At 42.7% G+C, this 20,273-nt stretch overlaps 1 protein-coding gene across 1 annotated transcript; it reads right to left on the minus strand.

The window, feature by feature from the left end:
- Window positions 1-875: 875 nt before the first annotated feature.
- LOC119215893 (short transient receptor potential channel 4-like) lies at window positions 876-18,973 on the minus strand. Its single transcript, XM_037468417.2, has 15 exons — window positions 18,788-18,973; window positions 16,403-16,618; window positions 15,739-15,957; window positions 11,705-11,845; window positions 11,128-11,304; window positions 10,520-10,720; window positions 5,477-5,822; window positions 4,919-5,058; window positions 4,632-4,832; window positions 4,398-4,519; window positions 4,017-4,212; window positions 3,735-3,929; window positions 3,426-3,467; window positions 2,919-3,008; window positions 876-2,365 (listed from the first exon to the last, which is right to left on the minus strand). The coding sequence occupies exons 2-15, from the start codon at window positions 16,559-16,561 to the stop codon at window positions 1,634-1,636; spliced, it is 2,961 nt and encodes a 986-aa protein (XP_037324314.2). The 5' UTR covers window positions 16,562-16,618; window positions 18,788-18,973; the 3' UTR covers window positions 876-1,633.
- Window positions 18,974-20,273: the final 1,300 nt, after the last annotated feature.

Genomic DNA, 20,273 nt, shown 5'->3' on the forward strand with positions numbered 1-20,273 from the left:
AACTTTTCAGACTTGGGACACCTCTTGTGCCCAGCCTGGAATTTACATTGTTTTAAAATGATTAATCATTTTCTTTCCTTTTTTGGTTGTGGATCCACACCCAAACACCTAAACATACAAACATAGTACATGAACCAACACTCTTTCATTTGTATCTGTTCTGTCAGATTTTTCACAGACCTTTAACAGGAATTTAAATCCAGTCGCGCAGTGGCTTTGCCACAGTCCTCCCATGTTATAGGTCGTTCGTTCAATCTCAAATCCTGCAAAGCAATATTGGCACAGAAGAAGCCCTGAGCAGGAAACCCAAATCTGCGATGACATCACCCCTTAGTGGAGATGACTCGTCAGTGCAGCCATGTGTGAGTCAACAAACTTTAACAACCCTAAAAACTAGGGTTTAAACTAAAGTTTACGTTGGCCTTTTCCTGCCTCAAAAGGACCTGTATTACATTCATTTTACATCTTACATGATTTGGGCTTGAATAAGTTAGTGCATGTTCATTTTTGCATGTATGTGTGTTGTTCATTTGAATAGATGTAATTGAAACTGGGAACCTTGTGTGTTCATATTTAGACTATCTGGAGTCATAGAGCTAATCAGTCATAATTAAACGTCATACATCATCATAGACATAGACAACACCTTGGTTAATGAGCAAGATTTTCAGCATTGTGAGTGTGTGTATGCTTGAGAACTTCCTTTTCAATGATGTGTTGCTGCATCTGTGAGTCTGGTTCAAAGTTGGCAGATCAATCACAAACCCAAGGGCCTTTCTGCACAGCCTTTAGATCCCACGTGGAGCAGTTGCAAAGTAATGTCTACTATACTAACATGGCATCTAAAATGTATGAGTTAAAAACAAGACAATCCCTCAAAATAACAAGTTTATTTCCTGTGGGAGTGAAAAAAAACATCAATAACATGTTATTTTAAATGGTTGATAGGCTGTGTTCAAAATGTGTGTCTCCCATTAATCTTCATCGATAAAATTCAACTTTATATGAGAACCGTCAGTGTCAAAATGTACCTCTGTCCTCTTCAGAATAATAAATCACAATCCCAAGTTTTGCATAGAAAAACATTGACAGAATTGTGTTGCATGGTCAGAGCTTTACACGTCTTTGAGATACTCTATGTCAGTGTAAAGTGCAGGTACAGCCAGAGTAAGGCAGAGGGTGGGGTCTAAAAGGGAACACATCTATTGCTCTATTGTGATAGAGACGGGCAGATTGGAGGGGAAAAGGAAAAGAGGTAGAGAGAGATTGATGAAGGAACTTGAAAAGAAGGGCATAAAGTGACATTAAGAGGGGGTTAAAAAAAGACCAGTCTCAGGAAATAATTATTTCTAAAGTAGTGGGGATGCAATACGATTTTATCCTAAAATCTAAATCCTTGCTTTGCTCACATGGACCTCAGTTTACCGTGGCTGCATCTCCACTTCTTATTTAACTGCGTTTAAAACACTTACACCAAAAGCCCCCCGGAGTCGCCGAAGAACACATCTGATCAATAGTTTGATACTAACTAGAAAAGTTAAAAGTCTTTGCAAAACTACCTCGATTGTCCCTATCCCTCAATCTTCAATCCAGCATCCCTTGGCCTCCCGTTTCAGCTACGTACCATCCAGGCCTATGCGTCTTCTCTGGGCGACGCTGACGAACACCCGCCAGCGCTCGAGTCCCTGCAGGAGGAGCTCTCCCTTTCCTTTTCCTCCGTTTCTTTTTTCCCACCTTCACCGGTGCTGCCACAGGCCCTCGAAACCTCGTTGTTTTCATTTGGCGCCTCGTTTACCGCAGCCTCCGCCTTCCTCCCTGCGTGCGGGAGTTCTTCTTCATCCCCCTCGCCTTTCGCCGGATGCTCTGCGTCCTGCTGCTCTGCGTCCTGCTGCTCTGCGTCCTGCTGCTCTGCGTCTGAGCCACAGGACTCGCCCGCCTCCTCTGACAGAGAGCACATGTCTCGAGGACCTTCTCCTGCACCTGCTGCGGCTTCCTTCCCACTGCGGTGGCGTTTCTGGAATAAGCCCAAATCAGTGATTTCTTCGGGGGAACTCCCACGGTGGATTTGTCCGGGTCTCTCGTCAGAGGCGGGTCTGTTGGTTAGACCGTTGAAGGCGTCGGGCGGCCTGGGGGAAGCCGTGGCCCCGCCCTGCTTGAGGAGGGACGCGATGATCTTGAAGCGGTTGAGTTTGCTTTTCCCCTGGCTGCTCTGGGGGGAGGGAGGGACCTTGAGCGAGGCGTTGGGGTAAGCAAGACTGGAGTCCGCTGAGCTCCCACTGGCCTTTACCCCCTGTAGAGCAGGCTTCCCCGTCTTCACCAAGCCCATCACCTCATAACGGAAACTGGAGATATCCTGTTTCAGCTCCTGTGAGAGCAGAGCAAAAGGTCAGCTAACCCATCTCAATGGGTTAATGCTTTTGTGTAAAAAAGTGTAATTCATGAAATAACGATTCTTATCTCAAAAGATATAAAAACATTTTACTGGCATGATTTCCATGTCTTAAAGATCCAAATCGTAGTTGACAATGGCTGACAACATGGCCTAAAAAGTCCAAAGTCCATACTGATGAGTAATAGCTTGCTCTTCTATTTTTAGTGTTTCAAAAATGGCCTTTCGTTTTATTTCTGACTAGAAATTAAATATTGTAATGAAATCATCTTTAAACCTGCAGTATCTGATTTATTCGCCTTCTTCAGGGTAGCAAACACTGGATCAAATTAAAAGTTGATGTGGCCAACTTATTGGCGCACAATGGGCTATTTGCCCACCCTGCAGTTACAGGGCAACTTTAAAATGAATTTGTGTGGACTGTGTCCACCTGATGAATGTGTCCAACAGGAAAATCTGAAAGAAAGGTGACCTATTGTTAATATATAAAGCTTATAGATGCTCATTATCTGTTGGAGGGGTTCCCCACCTTGAAGTTCTCTTCAGTCAGGCCTTCCTCTGTCTTAGCATCTCTGATCATGGCGGCCACATAACGTTTCACCAAGTTCCTCAGCACCTCCTTCACCCGGGAAACAAAAGGCAAAATCATCCAATTCTGAATAAGTGTTGTTTCGACATATAGCTCACAGCCAGTCAGTCAGGAAAAATATGGAAAATATAAACGCATAAAAGGAAAGATATTTCAAGCTGCATCTCATATCAAAATGCTAAAATAACCACCTGCAGATAGGGGCAAATATGAAATATTCAACCGAGAATGGTGATTAACATCCCACTGGGTGCAATCGCTACGGTATTACATGCTGTGCCAGACGTTGCATTCTATTGAAAGATGGAAATGGAAAGTGTCAAAGAGCAGTGCGAACCCTCTCTCTCTCACACACACACACACACACACACACACACACACACAACAGCACACACAAGCACAGACAGTAATCATTTTCCAGCCTGCTTTTAAAAAGACTGCATTTACCTGATACTGATGGTTCATCCTCAGGTTTTCTGCTGCACGCCTCTGCACAGAAACACGATGCCAGACAGGTTCGCGAAAGAAAGCGAGATCAGAGGAAAGGGCATATTTATTTTCTTATTCACGGTAACACACAACTGAGTATTACATGCTGAGTGCTGCAGAATACGAAGAAGAAGAACTCGTGGTACACAATTACATTTATGGATTCTACTTTTAACTGATGACATGTGGATGAAAACACACACAAGCAAATCGTCTTCCTATTTCTGTCAATCAGAAATGGGTTTGTGTATTTAACACCCCACTTACTCCAAGACTCCCCAAGTTTCCAGGGCGCCTGGCTCTGGTCCTTTTGCACACTTGTCTCTTGATCCAGCAGATGAGGTACCAGAACGACTTGGGGCTGGGGATGATGTTGAACGGGGGCGGCAGAGTGGCCCCTTCTTCAAAGTAACTCATCCACAGCTTTGTCCTGGCAAACTTCCACTCGATGTCAGCATGATCCTGAAAGCGAGATTAGGCCATGTGAACGGCGCTACGTGGACCTGATCTACACCACTCACTCTGCATGCGTGTTTCATCGGTTCTCACGGCAATGTGCTGGTAGGAGTTGTTCATCATGGCTATGAGCATGTTCAGGAGCACCACCAGGGAGATGATGTTGTATGTGCCGAACATGGTGGCGCCGACGAACTCCGTGAACTGATGGTCGGCGTCCACGTTGGTCACATACAGGCTGATCAGACCGAAGATTGACCAGAAGAGAGACTGCAGTGTCTCAAATAACCTGCGGGGGGGGGGGGGGGGGGTCGTCTTGGTGTTACTCAAAGTCTACAAAAACATCAGTTTCTCCTAGCAAACAAAATGTTGTGTCTTCACACTTCCCAACTCTCAATTTCTCTACTACTCAGTTTCACAACATAACACATCTAGAGTTTCGCATCCAAGCAAGTTTGGGATATGTGAACTCACGTGGAGAAGGCGTTATTCTGCTCCACACAGCGGATGCCTTTGCATTTCCCCCTCTCGTCGGAAGCTTTGGTCTCATAGTAAAAATACAGCTGGTTTAGTCCATTGGCAAATGCAAGTAGGACCTGGAGAAAGAGAGAAGAGTGTGTGCCAAGTGACTGCAATTACCTCAGCAAACCTAGTGTTCCTGTATGCATGCCCACATTCCCGTCTGTGCACAAACATTCGTGTGTTTACCAGACAGTAGATGAAGAGGAACTTCAGGATGTCCAGCAGCATTCTCCCCAAAGAGATCTGCAGTGGGCCCAGATGAGAGTTGGCTGTGAACAGCGAGATGAGCCGCAGCGAGCTGAAAATATTTGCTATGGCAAACACGGCCTCAGCTACTAGTGTTGGGTGCCACATCTCCCACTGGTTCCTCGGTCTACTGCCACTGTACTGAAGAGGAGAGTGGATGGAAATGCATGCAATTAGAACCCAATGCACCGGTCTATTTGACATCTATTCATAGATAGTCAGGTCACCTTAGTGTAGGCTACAATCTTTAGAGAGATGGTGGCCAGGTACAGAGAGTTCATGACAAAGTCCATCAGGTTCCACCAGTCGTGGACGTAGTCTTGGAAACCACCGTCCCACATTTGTTTGATCTCTGCCCAGATGAATCCTGGCAATGCAGAGATTATAAGATCAGCCGTTGGGTAACTAAACACTGGCGAGCAGGTAGCATTTCTCAAGTCATTGCTGCAACCAAGGTTGTGCAAATAAAGGCGTTTCAGCTCTTCTAGCTTAAATGGTAATGTATTCTACATGTGCATTGGACTTGCACTAACAATAACCAACGGCAGTGTTAATATGCAGTTATAATGTTTGCACAATATTAGATCTGCACTAAAAAACAAAGAACATCTGAAGCTGATGGACCTGGGCAGCTATCGGGTCATTAATAGTGTCACAAACAAAATACACATTTCGACATTTCTACGGCGGTTTCCTTGAAAAATCACCCATGTCAAGCTCACTAGATGAACATACTGTGGATCACTACTCAATAGGATAGACATGGCATAGCTCATTTGACTCACCCAGCACCCAGGGCAGGATCATCCACTCCACAGTGGTGGGTGCGGGGCCCTGTCTGTCCTGCCTGTCCTGCTCTGTGGTGACAATGTGCTGGGAGGCGAGGAGCAGCAGGAACAGAAAGGTCAGGTAGGAGGATGTGTGGCAGAGGAACTTGATGAAGGGCTTGCGGATGAAGAGGCCGTGGCGACTCTTCGGCGCGATGAGGTAGCAGAGAGCAAACACAGGATAGAGGAGTCCGATGAAGACACACGTGAAGAACTTCCCAGCCCAGTGGCGCCGCCTCCAGCCGGGGAACTCGTCGTACCATCGGGACGCCAGAAGCTGCTGGCAGTTTGGCTGAGCTACAAACTTAAAGAGAAGTGAGGAGAGTTTCGACTTTTCTGTTTGATTCGGATAATAAATAAGCCGTCATACTCGAGTCTCAGGCAGGTAAACAGCATCCTCAGCCTGAAGCTATAAAGTGGTTTAACACAGGACATAATGCCCTGGTGACCACATGCCAGAAATAGCAACCGCAGCTCCAGTTCGGAGCACACAAACGTAGGAGTGGGATGTGTTGGGGGTGTAAAAATGGAAAGAGTAATCCTCGACACACGTGGAGATTTTAAAAGGAAACCTTGCAGAGACTTTCTTGACAGAAGAGGAAGCCAAAACAGGCTGTGAGGTCAGTGAAAAAGATTCTTTGAGAAACTACAGTTTAAAGTGACTTCATTACCAATGATTTTCTTCAGGTGACAACGCAGCTGTTCTTCCTAAGATGTCTGAATACAAATTTGGAATTAAGTGTCTGCTAAAATAAAATAAAATAAAGGAAAAGGTCGTCTCATTCTTTGCTCTGCTCCTCTTGGTAACTGCCTGCAGCTTTAAAATGAAGAGTTAATAATGACTTGAATTATTTAGTTTAACATCATTGGCACATGCAAACAAACTGACACTGGCACAAACAGCAGTGTGAAATATCACAGCGTTGTTACCAAAGTCAAAGTGTCGACCGGCACCGTTGGGTACCAATTTACTAAATCTGCAGCCTTGTTACCATGGGAACCAGAGATCCCTAACTGCGTTAGGATTTTGAGAACTACTCATATTTCTGTACTTCAACAATATTGTTTCCACAAAACTTGAGAGGAAATATAGAAGAGAGGGAATAAAGGGGATGGATTTCATGAGTGGAGAAGAGGAGGAATACTTTACAAAAAAGGTGAGAGAGAAGAGAGAGAGGGAGAGAGAGAGAGAGAGAGAGAAGAGAGAGAGGGAGAGAGAGAGAGAGAGAGAGGGAGATGGGGGGAAAGGAATAAATCTCCCCTGCTGATTTTCTCTTTTCATGTGATTCCTTTGAGCCTGAATCTTATTTTGGACAAGATGGCTTGCTGAGTTGCAACTAAAGTCTAAAGAAGACCCCTTGGTGCAGGCTAAGTCTTGGAATGAAATATATTGTCGTAAATAATACAATAAAAAGAGCCATTGTCTTAAATTATGCAGACATCATAGACAGAATACTTCTAAAGAAACTGTATATTTTTATCAAACAGGCGAATGACCCATTCATGAATAAAAATGTTCCTTTTTAGGTGTAATCTGTCCCTGCTTGTCAGCACATTATTACTAATTGATTATAGTAAGTTAAAGGTACTTGAATTGCCTCATGTCTTCTCTTAATCAGCATGATACTTAAACACTGACAGCGAGGCTTATGAGGTTAGAAATTAAGCCATAATTAGGAAATGTGTCCAAATGGAGTGCAATCAAAATGCAATCTCCAAAATAAGATTATTTACCTTTGAGAGATAAATATGTAGCTTTGTTTTTGTTCACAGTATTTAATTTTATAGAAAGCAAAAATGATCTGAATGAGGTTATTATTTTTTACTTAAAAAACCTTCTTAAATATTTTACTTCTATTCATTAAGAAGAACTAATTGTTTCTATTCCCCTTTCCTGGTTTAATCCAAACATCTCAAACAGCTTTTTTATTTCACCCTCCTTCGTTTGTCACAATCATTTCCAAAAGTGTCATGTTTTATACTTGTGCATGTTTACTCAATCAGATTCCTCTTTGGTTTTATGTCCCAAGTGCATCTCTTACGTCTCTCCCCTCCGTCAACTGTCAAAAAGTTCCAATGACAATGACAAGCATAAAACTGCGACATGGCTTTGACAATATTTGAAATACAAATGTCAAATATGCCGAGATCATCTATACTATCATCTTTGCATGGTGTTATTTTATTATTTCCCCTGTGGTATATAGTCAATTGATTTATTCCAAGTCATCTCACAATGATGGCTGTGAACTTTTAGCAGACAAAAAGGGTTTCTGAATCAACGCTCACGCTGATGTTCGCACTGTCTGAGGCCTTTGATGCAAACTGAAGTGGTCTCAAGCTTACAAGAAATGTGTTACAACATAAAAGCTGGTGCTGAAAGTTTCACCCTTCAAAATGTGTCCCTGAAAATGCCTACTTTTACAGCATGAACTGAGTTCTGCAGTAACAATCACATCAGTCGGCTTCCTCCGAGAGAAAAATCTTGCAATATTATGAGGGAGATTATTCTTGTTTCTTGAGTATTTTTTTGATAACAAAACAATCTGACAAACACAGTTGAGAAACGGGCTGGACGTCTCTCAACTGTGACGAAAGATGTTTCTGGTGCTGAGAGTTAATGGTCCTTCACTTACATAACACTTATTCCTCTTGCAATTTCATCTTCATTTATTAGAAGAATAAAAAACATTCAAATACCATACTGCAGTTTTAACCACGCATCACAAGGGGGCAACGTCAAACCACAGCATGAAACTCTGTCCATTATAAACATTAAAGAGGAAGTCTGCCTTTATTCACACTGTGAATCTTAAAAGTACCCACCTGCATTTTTGCAAGTACACAAATTCAAATGAAAGCAATCCACTGCCGACACCCTCAGGGAGGTGGAGGGGATAATCTGCACTCTGCTGTGCTACTGATCATATTTTATCTGATTAGGCCTCCAGCTGCATCTAAGCACAGGCTTCTCTGTTTGCTCTGCTCTTTAGACTGGAAGCCTGTGGAGACTTCTCTTCAGATCGCAATAAATTGCGCTTCAAAACTCTAAGAGCACAGCAGCAGCAACATCCCCCCCCCCTAAAAAAAAACCCACGCAGATGCAAGAATAAATACCCCAAAAACGCAAGCGAGCGCAGCATGCGCGCATGCGACACACATAAGAGGGTTATGAGTTTTAAAGTCCTTCAGTATTCTTTCAGTTTATAGCCTTAAATTTGCTCAAGACATTCAGTGTCATGACGAATATAAGAGCTTGAGTTTTTGTCTGGAAAATCGTTGAAAGAGATGAATTTTGAACAAAATGACTGCGCTCTGCGGCCTTTCCAGTCGGACGAAGCATCCACGTCACCCTCGATGCCTCGCAGGGTGCAACACCCCAGTTTGTGTTTGTACATTTACTTTGTGCGCTTTTGGACAGGAGACTGCAGCAGAACAACAATGTCGGATTAGAAGATCTACAAATAATTTCTGTGGCAAATTCTGATTTGTGCAGCAGTTTTATGATCATATATGCGACGAATGCATTTCACACACCTTAAGCTGTTCTTCTCACCGACTTAATGAGCCACTTCGAAATATGAAAGCTTTCGGTTCAGCGCTGCCAAGACAACTGTTACTACTGTTAAGAAAATATTTGCTTGTGTGGTTGAATTCCTATTAAATCCAGTTTCACACAGCCTACTTTACAGGATCTTCACGATCCAAAGCTAAAACCAGTAGCTCTCCAGTGCAAATTATGTAAGAAATCTGTAAATGAAGTCAAAATAAGAGCAGTCTCCAAGATATTTCAATGATTTATTTAAGAAAAGGTTTAAGTTTAATAAAAGAAAGAATAAGGATGTTTGCTCTATTAGAATGAAGGACATTTTGGGAATACGACTAAACTAATTAAGAGGGTTTTTCTGCAATATCTATATTTCACTTGATGACTTTAAAAAGAATAATTAGCTTTGGATATTTCTACATTTAATGCGCTACAGCTCTGACTAAACAATCGAGGCAGCTGGGATATTTATCATTTAAAAGGACAGCTGGGTGGATTGTAACCCACATCATGAGACACTGCCCTCAATCAAAGTCCCGGCCCAATCGAATGGTTGTTATAGATAGACGCTGGAGAAGGGCATATTATGACAACTTCTGAATGATTAAAGAACCCGTGTCGAGAGGGGATGCGTTGCAGCAGCAAGCAGGAGGAGACGATTGCTCGCACTTTTGTGAGGTGAGGGATTTACTGGGGGAAATGACCGGGGACCGTCCATCATCATTTCCACCTGTTGCCCTACTTCCAATTGTCCTCTTGAGACTAAACATGTTCCCTCTCCAACATGTGTCTGATGCGCAACACCCGGATGGATGAGGGAGGAAAGAGACAAGTCATGAATCGCGACGTCTACTCAGAGCAAAGCCATGAGTGAATTATGAAACGCTCCTGGGAGTAATATGTCAGCTCCATCGTCATTTTGCTTCACTTTCACATTCAGTAGAACTCTTATTTGACCCCTTTCTGGTAGCCTGAGGAAGCCATCGGCCATTCCATCACTTAGCAACGCTACAACTGGGCTTTCTGCATCCTCATTGCATCCCACTAAACCCGGAAGAACAGCTAATGCATCAGTTAAATGTTTTTTACATAGTCACACACAGCACTAAGCTGTTAACAGGTGCAGTGAAGTGAAATAATTGTAAAGTGATTAAAGCCCATAACTAACTCATTAAGTCAGTCTGTAGATATATGATCCTGTGTTACTCATTAGTAACAATTATCACATCTTTCGCGTGTTAACAGTTCAACCCATGAATCTGCAAAGGGAAAATCCAAGCCAGAGAAAGTATTATAAAAATTCCCCTTTTAATTAACGTGGTTCCTTATGCCAATTGTTCCTGGCTCTACCTGATGAACATTTAGCACACAAACGATGCAGAAAGCCATGAATTAGTCTTAAGACATGAACGGAATAGCTTGTACTGTACCTACACATTCTATTTCATGCTCACCTCTTTTTGGTAGTACTTGATAGCTAGTTTGAGTCTTGCCAGGTCATTGTGGCCCTCTTCATCCAATAGGTTAATGTCATCTCTGTAGTTGAGGATCATCTCCAGCTCTCTGGAGCTTCTTGTCTGGTCCAAGAGGTCCTTGGCAAACTGTTTGCACTGCTGGGACAGCTCCTCATACTCAGATTTGAACTCATTCTCCACCTTTAAAAACAGTGCATCCAGAAAAGAAATACCGCTAAACACCTAGAAATTTAAGGCAATATATATTCCGAAAAATATAAATACAAGACTAAAAAGCGCTGTTTCTAAATCGAGTCCTGATCGAGCTTTAAAAATAGTAATAATATGGAGCTTTGGGATTTAAAATAATACATTTGTAAAGATCACAAACTATAGGTGACAAGGATGCAGTTTTCACAAGTATTTCAGTGAAGATTATCCTTTTTCGTTATTATTTTATAAGATGACATTTAACGAGAACAATTCATATTAATGCTGAGCTAATAAATAGGCCGTTCGCTGAAGGTCACATGATGGTATCGAGAGTGGGCACAATAGAAGTTAATTAATGCAACACAATCGAATCACACGAAAAGGACGTCCGTCACCTTGCTGAGCTCCTGCAGCTCCCAGCTGAGCCTGAACGCAGTGAGGAAGGGGTCCTCGCTGGAGAGCGCAATTAGCGAGGGGCTCGACAGCGCTTTGTAGATATTGAGGCGGGAGCGCGAGTGCCGCAGGCTGTCCACGTCTGAACTAGACACGCACTCCACGCAGTTACAGCGCACCTGCAGCATCAAACAAAAGTGCTTTAATGAGGCCCCCGCAGCATTTAGAGATGGATCGCGCCGCAGTACTCAAATGCAAAAGCTGCATCCATTGCGTCAACTATGCTGGACGTGTTGGGGAGACATCAAAGAGTTTTTGACCTCAGACCTTATTTGCATATTTCATACATCATATTGAGCATTTTCACTTTTGTCATCTGATAATTATCTGAAAACTGAACAGACGGCTTTAAGAGAATCAGAAGGTATCAAAGTTGGTGTGAATTATTTGACATTACATGCGCGTTTTTTCTGTATCATCTGAATCGAATCTATGTATTACTTATAAAACCCTTTAATAACCGTACCTGAGAATATTTGTTTGACACCGATAATAAGCAAACAGAAATGGTCCACTCACCTCATGAGGCTGCGGCATAGACACACCTTTCTGCACCAGGAGTTTTATAATTTCATAGTTGTTGGTGTGTGCGGCGAGAATGACAGGAGTGATGTCAGGGGTGAAGTCTGAAAACTGCTTGTCCAATAAGATGGGAGGAACCTTTCAATGAGAGCAGAGAACAACAACTTCAGCTGCACGTATACCCAACAAAGCTTTCAAAGCTGCACATTACACTTTGCCGTTTTTTGATCTGTTGCCAATTCAAAGACCACACAGTATTTTTTTCTCTCTCCTGTCAGGTTTAGTGGAAGTCCATTCATTGGTTTGGTTTAACCCAGAGCCTGAGACATCCTCCCCTCAGTGAACAGTTCAAAGGTCTTTACAGAGAAGATAAATGGAACAAACAAACCAAAAACATGAGAGCTTTCGCAGCCGCTGTGAAATTTCAAATTGAAATGCTCTTGGTCAAAGTCACCGACAAAATGCCATTATTTGTCAGAACAACCGCAAAGGGCGTCGGCCAATATGTAATAAAAGAGCATTAGTATTTCACACATTTCACAGGGAATCGTTATGCTCTTTCCACCTATTCCTCTTATCATCCCCTCCAGCTAAACCCCTCCGCAATTCCAATGTCATTCAGCGGCAAAGCACTACTGCAGGCAGGGGAGGAGAAGTAAGCTTCTTTTAATTGAAGCGAGAAAGGGGGAGGAGAGGTGTCTGGGAGGGGGGGGGGGGGGGGGTGAGAATTGTTGAAGGAGGACTAAGTGTAGGTTATGACCTATTTAGTAGCTTGATGTTGACGAAGGGAAGACATAAGGGGATATAGCGCAGGGAGGAAGCGTTCGTTAAGGGTCTCGTACTTTGAAAAAGTTCTAAAGTTAATTCATACACGACATTAACACTCTTACGCCACATTACATCTTTCATATTTCCTTATTAATATTCCGATATCTGAGGGTAGTACATAAAAATACGTCAGCAGCAGTAGGCCTTCTACTGGCAGCTTTCTACCCGAGGACAGCGAATTTGAGTTGGAAACAGTGTAGTACAGTGATAACGTGTACACATTGATACATTGATTTATATGGATATACAACATTCACTCTTTAAATCATGGGTGGGGAAACACAGAAAGTATTACTAATGGTAACATAAACTATCAATAGGTGATTCACTTGAAGTCAAATATGTGAACATGAAAAGTCAAGGGTTCCCCCAGATGTTCAGAATGGATCCTTTTGGAGAACACGCAAGTCTCAACAAATAAGTCTAAACCAAAGGGGTTCCAATGCATTGGAACTATTCTTAAAATATACATTATGTTTAATAAAAAAAAGCAAAAGTCACATTTAAGACTGTCCATCATAAATTCAAACAGGAATCGTTTCAGCGAAACACTTCTAGAAACAGCCTTTGATGAATTGTTATCTAAGGGATTGTTTCAAAATGTTTCATCATCCATATAGCAGCCAAACGCTATTTTACATGTGGAAACCAACCACTTGTGTAGTTTACAGTGCTGCAGACTACTACAAAGTGTGTCTGAGAGTTGTCGTATTTCTAACGAGTTGCATTCTTTGTTCCCCGAGTGGGAGGAGGAGAGACATCAAATGACCTACATCAAGCAGCCGTGGCCAGTGGGCGAGCATGGAGCAAGAGGAGGGCACGCTGGATCAGAAGATATGATAATGACGGGGGAATCAATTGAAATTATAGCCTGCTTGTTCGCGTATTACGGATGGGTTAATCAAGTAAGATCGCTGTGCTAATTCTCCCGCCTCCCCAGTGGTTTTCACCTGTCACCTGTCGAAATAAAGTGGGACGCTGAGCAGTCCGGTTTTTGAGTGACACTGCAGAAGACTCCAGTCTTTGTGAGTCCAAAGAGCAGGATTTTGCTTATTGTGTTACATGTAAGAATGAGAGGGATTGCCTTGTGCAACTGTCTTCAAAAAATAAGCAAAATGTGGACTATGAAATGATTGGAAAAAAAAGAAAAACAACAACACAGAAGCTCCTTGAGGGTGGAGCAACACGGTTAGCTCCGGTGTTTGTGCCTCCTGTATCCGTGCTCAGAAGGTAATGCATGGAGGCTGTTTACAACGCTGATATCCAGTGTGCTCCTCAGTGGGAAAATAAATGAGCCACGGTACTACTATTACTAATAAGACTGAGATTACAAACCTTTCAGACAGCCTGCCCAATAGAATAACAAACACACGATTCCAGAAAGCCATGAACTAATGTTCTATCTAATACTTTGCAGAGAAGACAACAACAACAACAACACCAGGAAGAATGCAATGTTATACCAGACAGCCTTTTGACCTAATAAATCAGCTTCTCCGGAGGGAACTTGGTATGACCTATTTTCACATCCTACTCCTGAGCACGTGGAGCAGATCCATCCCTTCTATTCGATTAGAGGAACACAACACATTTCACCGTAAGGATTTGTGAGTCAGTGTTTGCTGACAACAAACTTATCGGACAGGACTCGTCCGTGGAGACAAAAGAGCAGAATCCCGCTCTTTTGCATTAAACCTCTTTGTTTAACCTGATTATTTGGGATGTAGTGGTTAAACACATTATTATTCAAATGCAACATGAGGTTTACCCCTTTCCACAAGTTTACCATCAGTCAAAACTAGTTTGTAACCTTCAAAACACTTTTGTCAAGTTCTCTTTACATCCCAACGTCAATCATTAAATCAAACGGTTAAAAAAAGAATGAAGGAATAAAATCCCAGTCTCCGTCGCAGTGCAGTACTAAGCCCGTCCAATTATTTGATTCGGCTGGGTTTAATCCCCCATCCTGAAGCCTAACCAGTCGCTCATGAGAATAAGCACCAACTTACAAAGACATTAAAGCCAAATGTGGTGGCTGATAGACGTCACATCGGAGGGGTTTGGATAGATATTTTTGGCCTCTGTCGCTCATTCTCCCTCCATTCGTGCCGTTTCATAAGGAAGCCAGAGCTATCTCTTGTGCTCCTTTGTTCCCATTATGTGCTTCCTTTTTTCCCTTCATTTCCCATTTTTCCCCAGCTTTTCCCCCACTTTATATTATCAAAGACAAACACACGGCTTCTAACAGAGACAGCAATAACATCCCGACTTCAGTCGATCAATGAAGCCGAAAACATCTGCTCCTTTGTGGTTTATGGTGCGTTGCTGCTGTGCAGCCTGTATCTGTGTGTTCAAGTGTGTACACAGTGCACGTGTGGCAGGGAAAAGAACAAGAAAATGCAGAGCAATCAGCGCAAAGACGTACCAATCTGAAATGGGTTACATTGTATTTTGATGATTGTAATTAAAGCTTTAAAAAGGCACTTGTCAAAGACTAGAGGAAGGCCTCGTTACTGAGTAACCGATTTCTAAAGCTATTCTGAATCCTCAGTAGATTTAAAAATATTTCTAGTTTAAAATTCTGTCAGAGAAACAAAGTCATTACATGTCTTAAAAGTATTTCCCAAAGACAGAACAAGTCATATTTATACGGCATAACTTTTGATGTACAACTATATTGGGTCAATTTTTATAGACAGTTAAAAAAAAGATAACCGATAAAAAAGCTCTAGGAAATGGCATTCAGCTTGGAAGCGACACAATGAATACTATTTTTTTTCTCCACTTCATACCATTCAGTGATTTGGTATTTAGGGCCACTTTGCTCTTTGAATTTATTGTTCTTTAGGGTTTGAGACACAGGAGTTAATTTACTTCTATGAATCACTATTCATACACTTCATGATTAAAAAGTTCATGTGGCGTGTGAGTTGTGTCATATCCTAGTACATAAAGGGCAATTTTACTATTCACACACTAAACAGGCCCAGGTTCCGTCAATCACAAATAGGATTACACATATTTGATTACACATATCAACTAGAAAATAATTGAAATATCTGCTAAAATGACCAAAAAAAATGATTTGACAAACTGGAAAAAAAACACATGAACAAGTATCCCCCGACCCGCCAGCAGCTCGCTGCCTGTGCACTGCGCTGTTACTCCAACACTCCTTCCGGCCCCCACACCCTCCTCCTCACCTGCATGCCCCCGCTTGGCTTCTTGTGAATAAGCAGCAGCTCCACAGCTCCGACCACTTCCTTGCGGATCGCGTGCAGCAGGGCATCGCCGACGTAGACGCTGAAGCTTAGCAAGAGTTCGATGATCTCCAGGTTCTCGTTCTCGATGGCAATCAGCAGCGCAGTGCGGCCGAGAGGGTCGATGCAGTTGATGTTGATCTTGAAATAGATTTCGGCCTCCTGAAAGAATAAAGGTTGTGACGGATTTATTCTGCGACTTTGTTTGATGGAATATCAGTGATCAGAAGGAAGACGGAGGATGTGCATAGATTGTTACGTGTTAGATCTGAGAAAGCAACTCTGTGTGTGGTGTGCAGAGAGAGCAAACGGGTACCCACAGGCACTGTGGGACTACCAAACAGCTGGTGTCAGGCAATATTCTGTGTCTCAAAAGGTCTGACACCTGTCAAGGTAAATAAATGCCCTCTGATCTTATTGGAAACATTGGAATGACTGCACAGATTACCCATAAATCTTCTAATATGTATTATTAAATCATTTCAATTAGATTAGGGCTTTAATTCCCATCCATCCATCCATAATTTAAATGGTTCAGTGGCTATATTTATCACATTAACCATTCTCCCATGGACTTATACACACACAGACACACACACACACACACCTGAAGAGCCTGTTTGACACTGGCGTAGTCTCCCTTCTCCACAGCTCCAAGGTAGGCTTTCTCCAAAGGTGACAGCTCCGACTCGGCCCGCACAATCCTCAGCGGGATGCGGTCCCGGTACGAGGAGCTGTCAGTCCGTCGGTAGTACAGCTGTGACATCGTTCCCGGGCTTCAGCTCACCAGCACCCTGCAAACGCTGGTCCCGCCGCTGCCAAGCTGGGGGAGTTCACGGTAGAAGGGGCAGGATCAAAGGTGTTGTTAGTGTTGACTTAACGCGACAAAGGGAAGATGAGAAGAAGACAGAAGCGGAGGTGAATGGATCTCCGTGACAGAGAGGCTTAAAGCTGTGAAGCTGAAATGGATACGAGTTAATGCATTTAGTAATTTTTGCTAATTGATTGACATCAACTGACTTGGTGGTTGCCTAGTGACAGCAAAAGGGTTGTTTTTAGCATTGTGCGGCCTCACAGGAAGAAGCCGTCACACTGATACAACAGTAATTGTCTATGAACAAAAAAAGAGTCAAGATATCTGTAATCTGGCAGCAGTGAGATGCACAAACCCACAGTCATGATTAAATACTCAACATGGAGAGAAGATAAGGAAACACTTTTCACAAAGTAGCATTGTTCAATTATTTCTGTAAAATGAATGAAGTAGATTACCAGCAGCTCGGTTAGTTTATGAGAACAAAAAGAAACGTGTCAATGCAATTCATAAAGAAGTGTTAAAGTTTGTTTTTGCCAAAAGCACTGTTTTCTAAGACAAAACATTTTTTTGCATAGCTTAACAAAAAGAATGGCTACAAAGAAAAGCCTTAGCCAAGCTCAGTCATGAATCAATACATTCTAGCAACTCTACAGTAAAGTCCACTAATCAAGAAGTTTTTTTCCAAGCTCAGTCTGCACAATACATTAGTGAAAAACGTGTTTTTTCAGAGGTCATTAGGTTCACTATGTCTTGGCCTTCCCTAATTTGCAGGAGTCTGCTGGTTGCCTGGCAACCTCCCTGCGATGACAAGGCGGAAGTTACTTCCAGCCATCGTAATGTCCTGTAAAGACATGGGAGAGGTCGAGGTTTTGAACTAGCGACTGTAATGTGGCCAAATTCTGATGTGCTGAAAGAGCAGGACTTTAAGAGGGCTCAAATGCGAGGTAATATAAAGCGCCGAAGTCGTGGATATCCAAGGAACATAATGCAGTTCACTGTCGGCTAGTGTTCCTAAGCAACATCTTTATTGTTCCATTGTCCCCTGTCATCTCCACTTAAACTCAAGGTGACCATTCATGGATACCCTAAGATGCTTCTCATTTCCCTCCTTTAAAGAAAATAACTCCTCCTGAAAAGAAAGATTTCTTAGATGCTGGATATTTGTTTGAGATTGCTATAGACATTTATGAAAATTATTCTTTTTGAATAAAAAAAGCCCCCTAAAAGGCCTCTGGGAACTAAGAGCGCAGCCGCCAACACTGAATATCTATGGTGAGACGGTGACGCAAAAAACATTCATTATGTGGAAAACGCATGAAAAGTCTGTTGATCATGAACATTTGTAGAAAAGGTGTTAAGTGTTCTCAATTCACTGCACCACTGGGGAAAGTAAAGTGTTTAGTGTTTGTTTGACAGATGTCTTTGAGCTTTGTGTCATATATTTTTGCTGCGCTTATAACGCTGTTGTGTTATTCTAATTAAAAAACTTATTAGGACAGAAAATCAGCAGAAGGTAAGTCACTGAACACCAGCAGGCTACCAGTGGGTTTGTTGTCTGCTGCAATTACCGAATGATATTATTCAAACACACACACACACACACACACACACACACACACACACACACACACACACACACACACACACACACACACACACATACAGACGGCCAGCTTTCTATACAGAGGGCCTCTTTTCTGGTCTAATCACACTTTCCTGGAGTTGATACCAACTGATCCCAATCCAATAACCTTTGCCCTGGGGTCACGAGAGCAGCACTATAAAACCGGCCAGCATTCGTTCAACTGGCCGACTGCACGTGCCACTTCCAATAGTGGAACAATTACCCGCAGCGGTGGGATTTTGACGTTTTATCCATTTGTTTTTGCGAGTGCAAAAGCTTACAGGAAATGAACAGAAATGTCACGAGAGGACTCACCTCTTCTTCTGCTGGGAGACACTAAAGTTACATCTGGTATCTTTCTAGTCTGCCCCTTCACAGAAGCTTTATATAGACGCAACATTCGGATTTTTAAATAGCACATATTTGAACCTTTTTTTTTTTTGGCCTCAAACTTGGCGAAAAGAGATCAGCGTTCTTTCTTTGCAAAACATCCAAAAACAATAGGGCCGAAACCTTTAGAGATTTGATATCGCCTCAACTTGACAGCTTACCCCAGATGTGAAAACCGCGGCGTGGATCTGCATGAAGAGCGCTAACGCGTCAGTGGCGTGTCGCTCGGTGTCCGGTCCAGTCCGCATTCCCTCGTCTCATTGTTGGAGCCTTGGAACTAACCCTGCCGTCCATCCACATTCGCTCCGTTTTCATCACGACTTCCATGCGGTCTTATATGGTGGGGGGGGTGGGGGGACTCCGCATTCAGCTCGCCGCTCAAGATGTGGAATCGACACCAAGTTTCCTCGGTGGATTACACCGGCTTCAGCGACGCGTGCGGTTCACCTCGCGGAGCATCTTCGCAGATATTCGTTCCCGTCGACTTGTCCACCTGTTGGAGGGATGATTGAGCCAGAAAAACACAGGGAATAAACGCGGAGGCTGGCGAATGGCTGGCGAGCTTCATGCGGTGCGCCGCTGCAGACTAGTCGTGCGCACTTGGAGACGCATTGAGCGCTGTGGCGCTGCGGGGGGAAATCATCTCGCCACACATTGAGCCTCTCCTGCATCACACACAACACGCCATTCCAGATCCCCTCATAGCTTTTCTTCTTTTAGAAACGACATCCACAGCTGTTGTGGTATGACTTAGTCCTTAAAAAAAAGCCTTACTGATTAAGTTTGAAACAAATATTACAACACGATATTTCATATATTGAATTATATTATTTTATTTTGTGTTCAAACAAAGAACAACGTATAGGGCAGCTAACACAGTAAAACTACAGTTATTGATAAGTATAAGGTTTTACATTGCATGTATACATGCATTAAATTGTGTGTTTTAACAGGCTTTACTCAAATTTATCAGATCGCTGATCTCAAATTCTCTCTCTCTCTCTCTCTCTCTCTCTCTCTCTCTCTCTCTCTCTCTCTCTCTCTTTCTCTCATATAATCTGACTTGTTGATGCTGTAAATTCTTCTTAATAGTATGAACCTGTGTTTACAGAGTCTCAGGCCAGACTCATTTTTCATGCCCGTCCGTGTGTGTGTGTTTGGAGTTTATGTTGGGAGGACTTACACTGGAAGTTCCAGTCACTGGTTTCTGCAGAAGATGGGACTTGTTTTGTAGCATTTATTCAATATTGTGTTGTCAACTTAGGATTGCATTTGGTTAACATTTTGTATGGCAGTGCATAGCAATTTAGCCATTTTAATGAAAAAAACATCTTGTTCTTTGCAAAAAAATATATGAGCCATGGTGTCCCTGTGCGGCTTATTTCTTTGATGCTCTCCATATCCTCATTAAATGGCTGTACCCGTGGGATAACGGGTCGGCATGAATCTAACATGAAGAGTTCTCCAGGGTGCAGCAGCTCTCTGTGTCTATCCTGTCTTTTAGTTTCTGCTTCATTTACAATTATGATCACATGCCTTTTTAACAAAGAGCGTACTTTTTTGAGGGTCAAAGAAGTACTTCTTCTAATCACTCACGGACACGCAACGCAGCAATGATCGTGACAGGTAGATTAGAAATTACATTTA

This window comes from Pungitius pungitius, chromosome 16 (assembly GCF_949316345.1).
Source record: "Pungitius pungitius chromosome 16, fPunPun2.1, whole genome shotgun sequence".
NCBI lineage: Eukaryota > Metazoa > Chordata > Actinopteri > Perciformes > Gasterosteidae > Pungitius > Pungitius pungitius.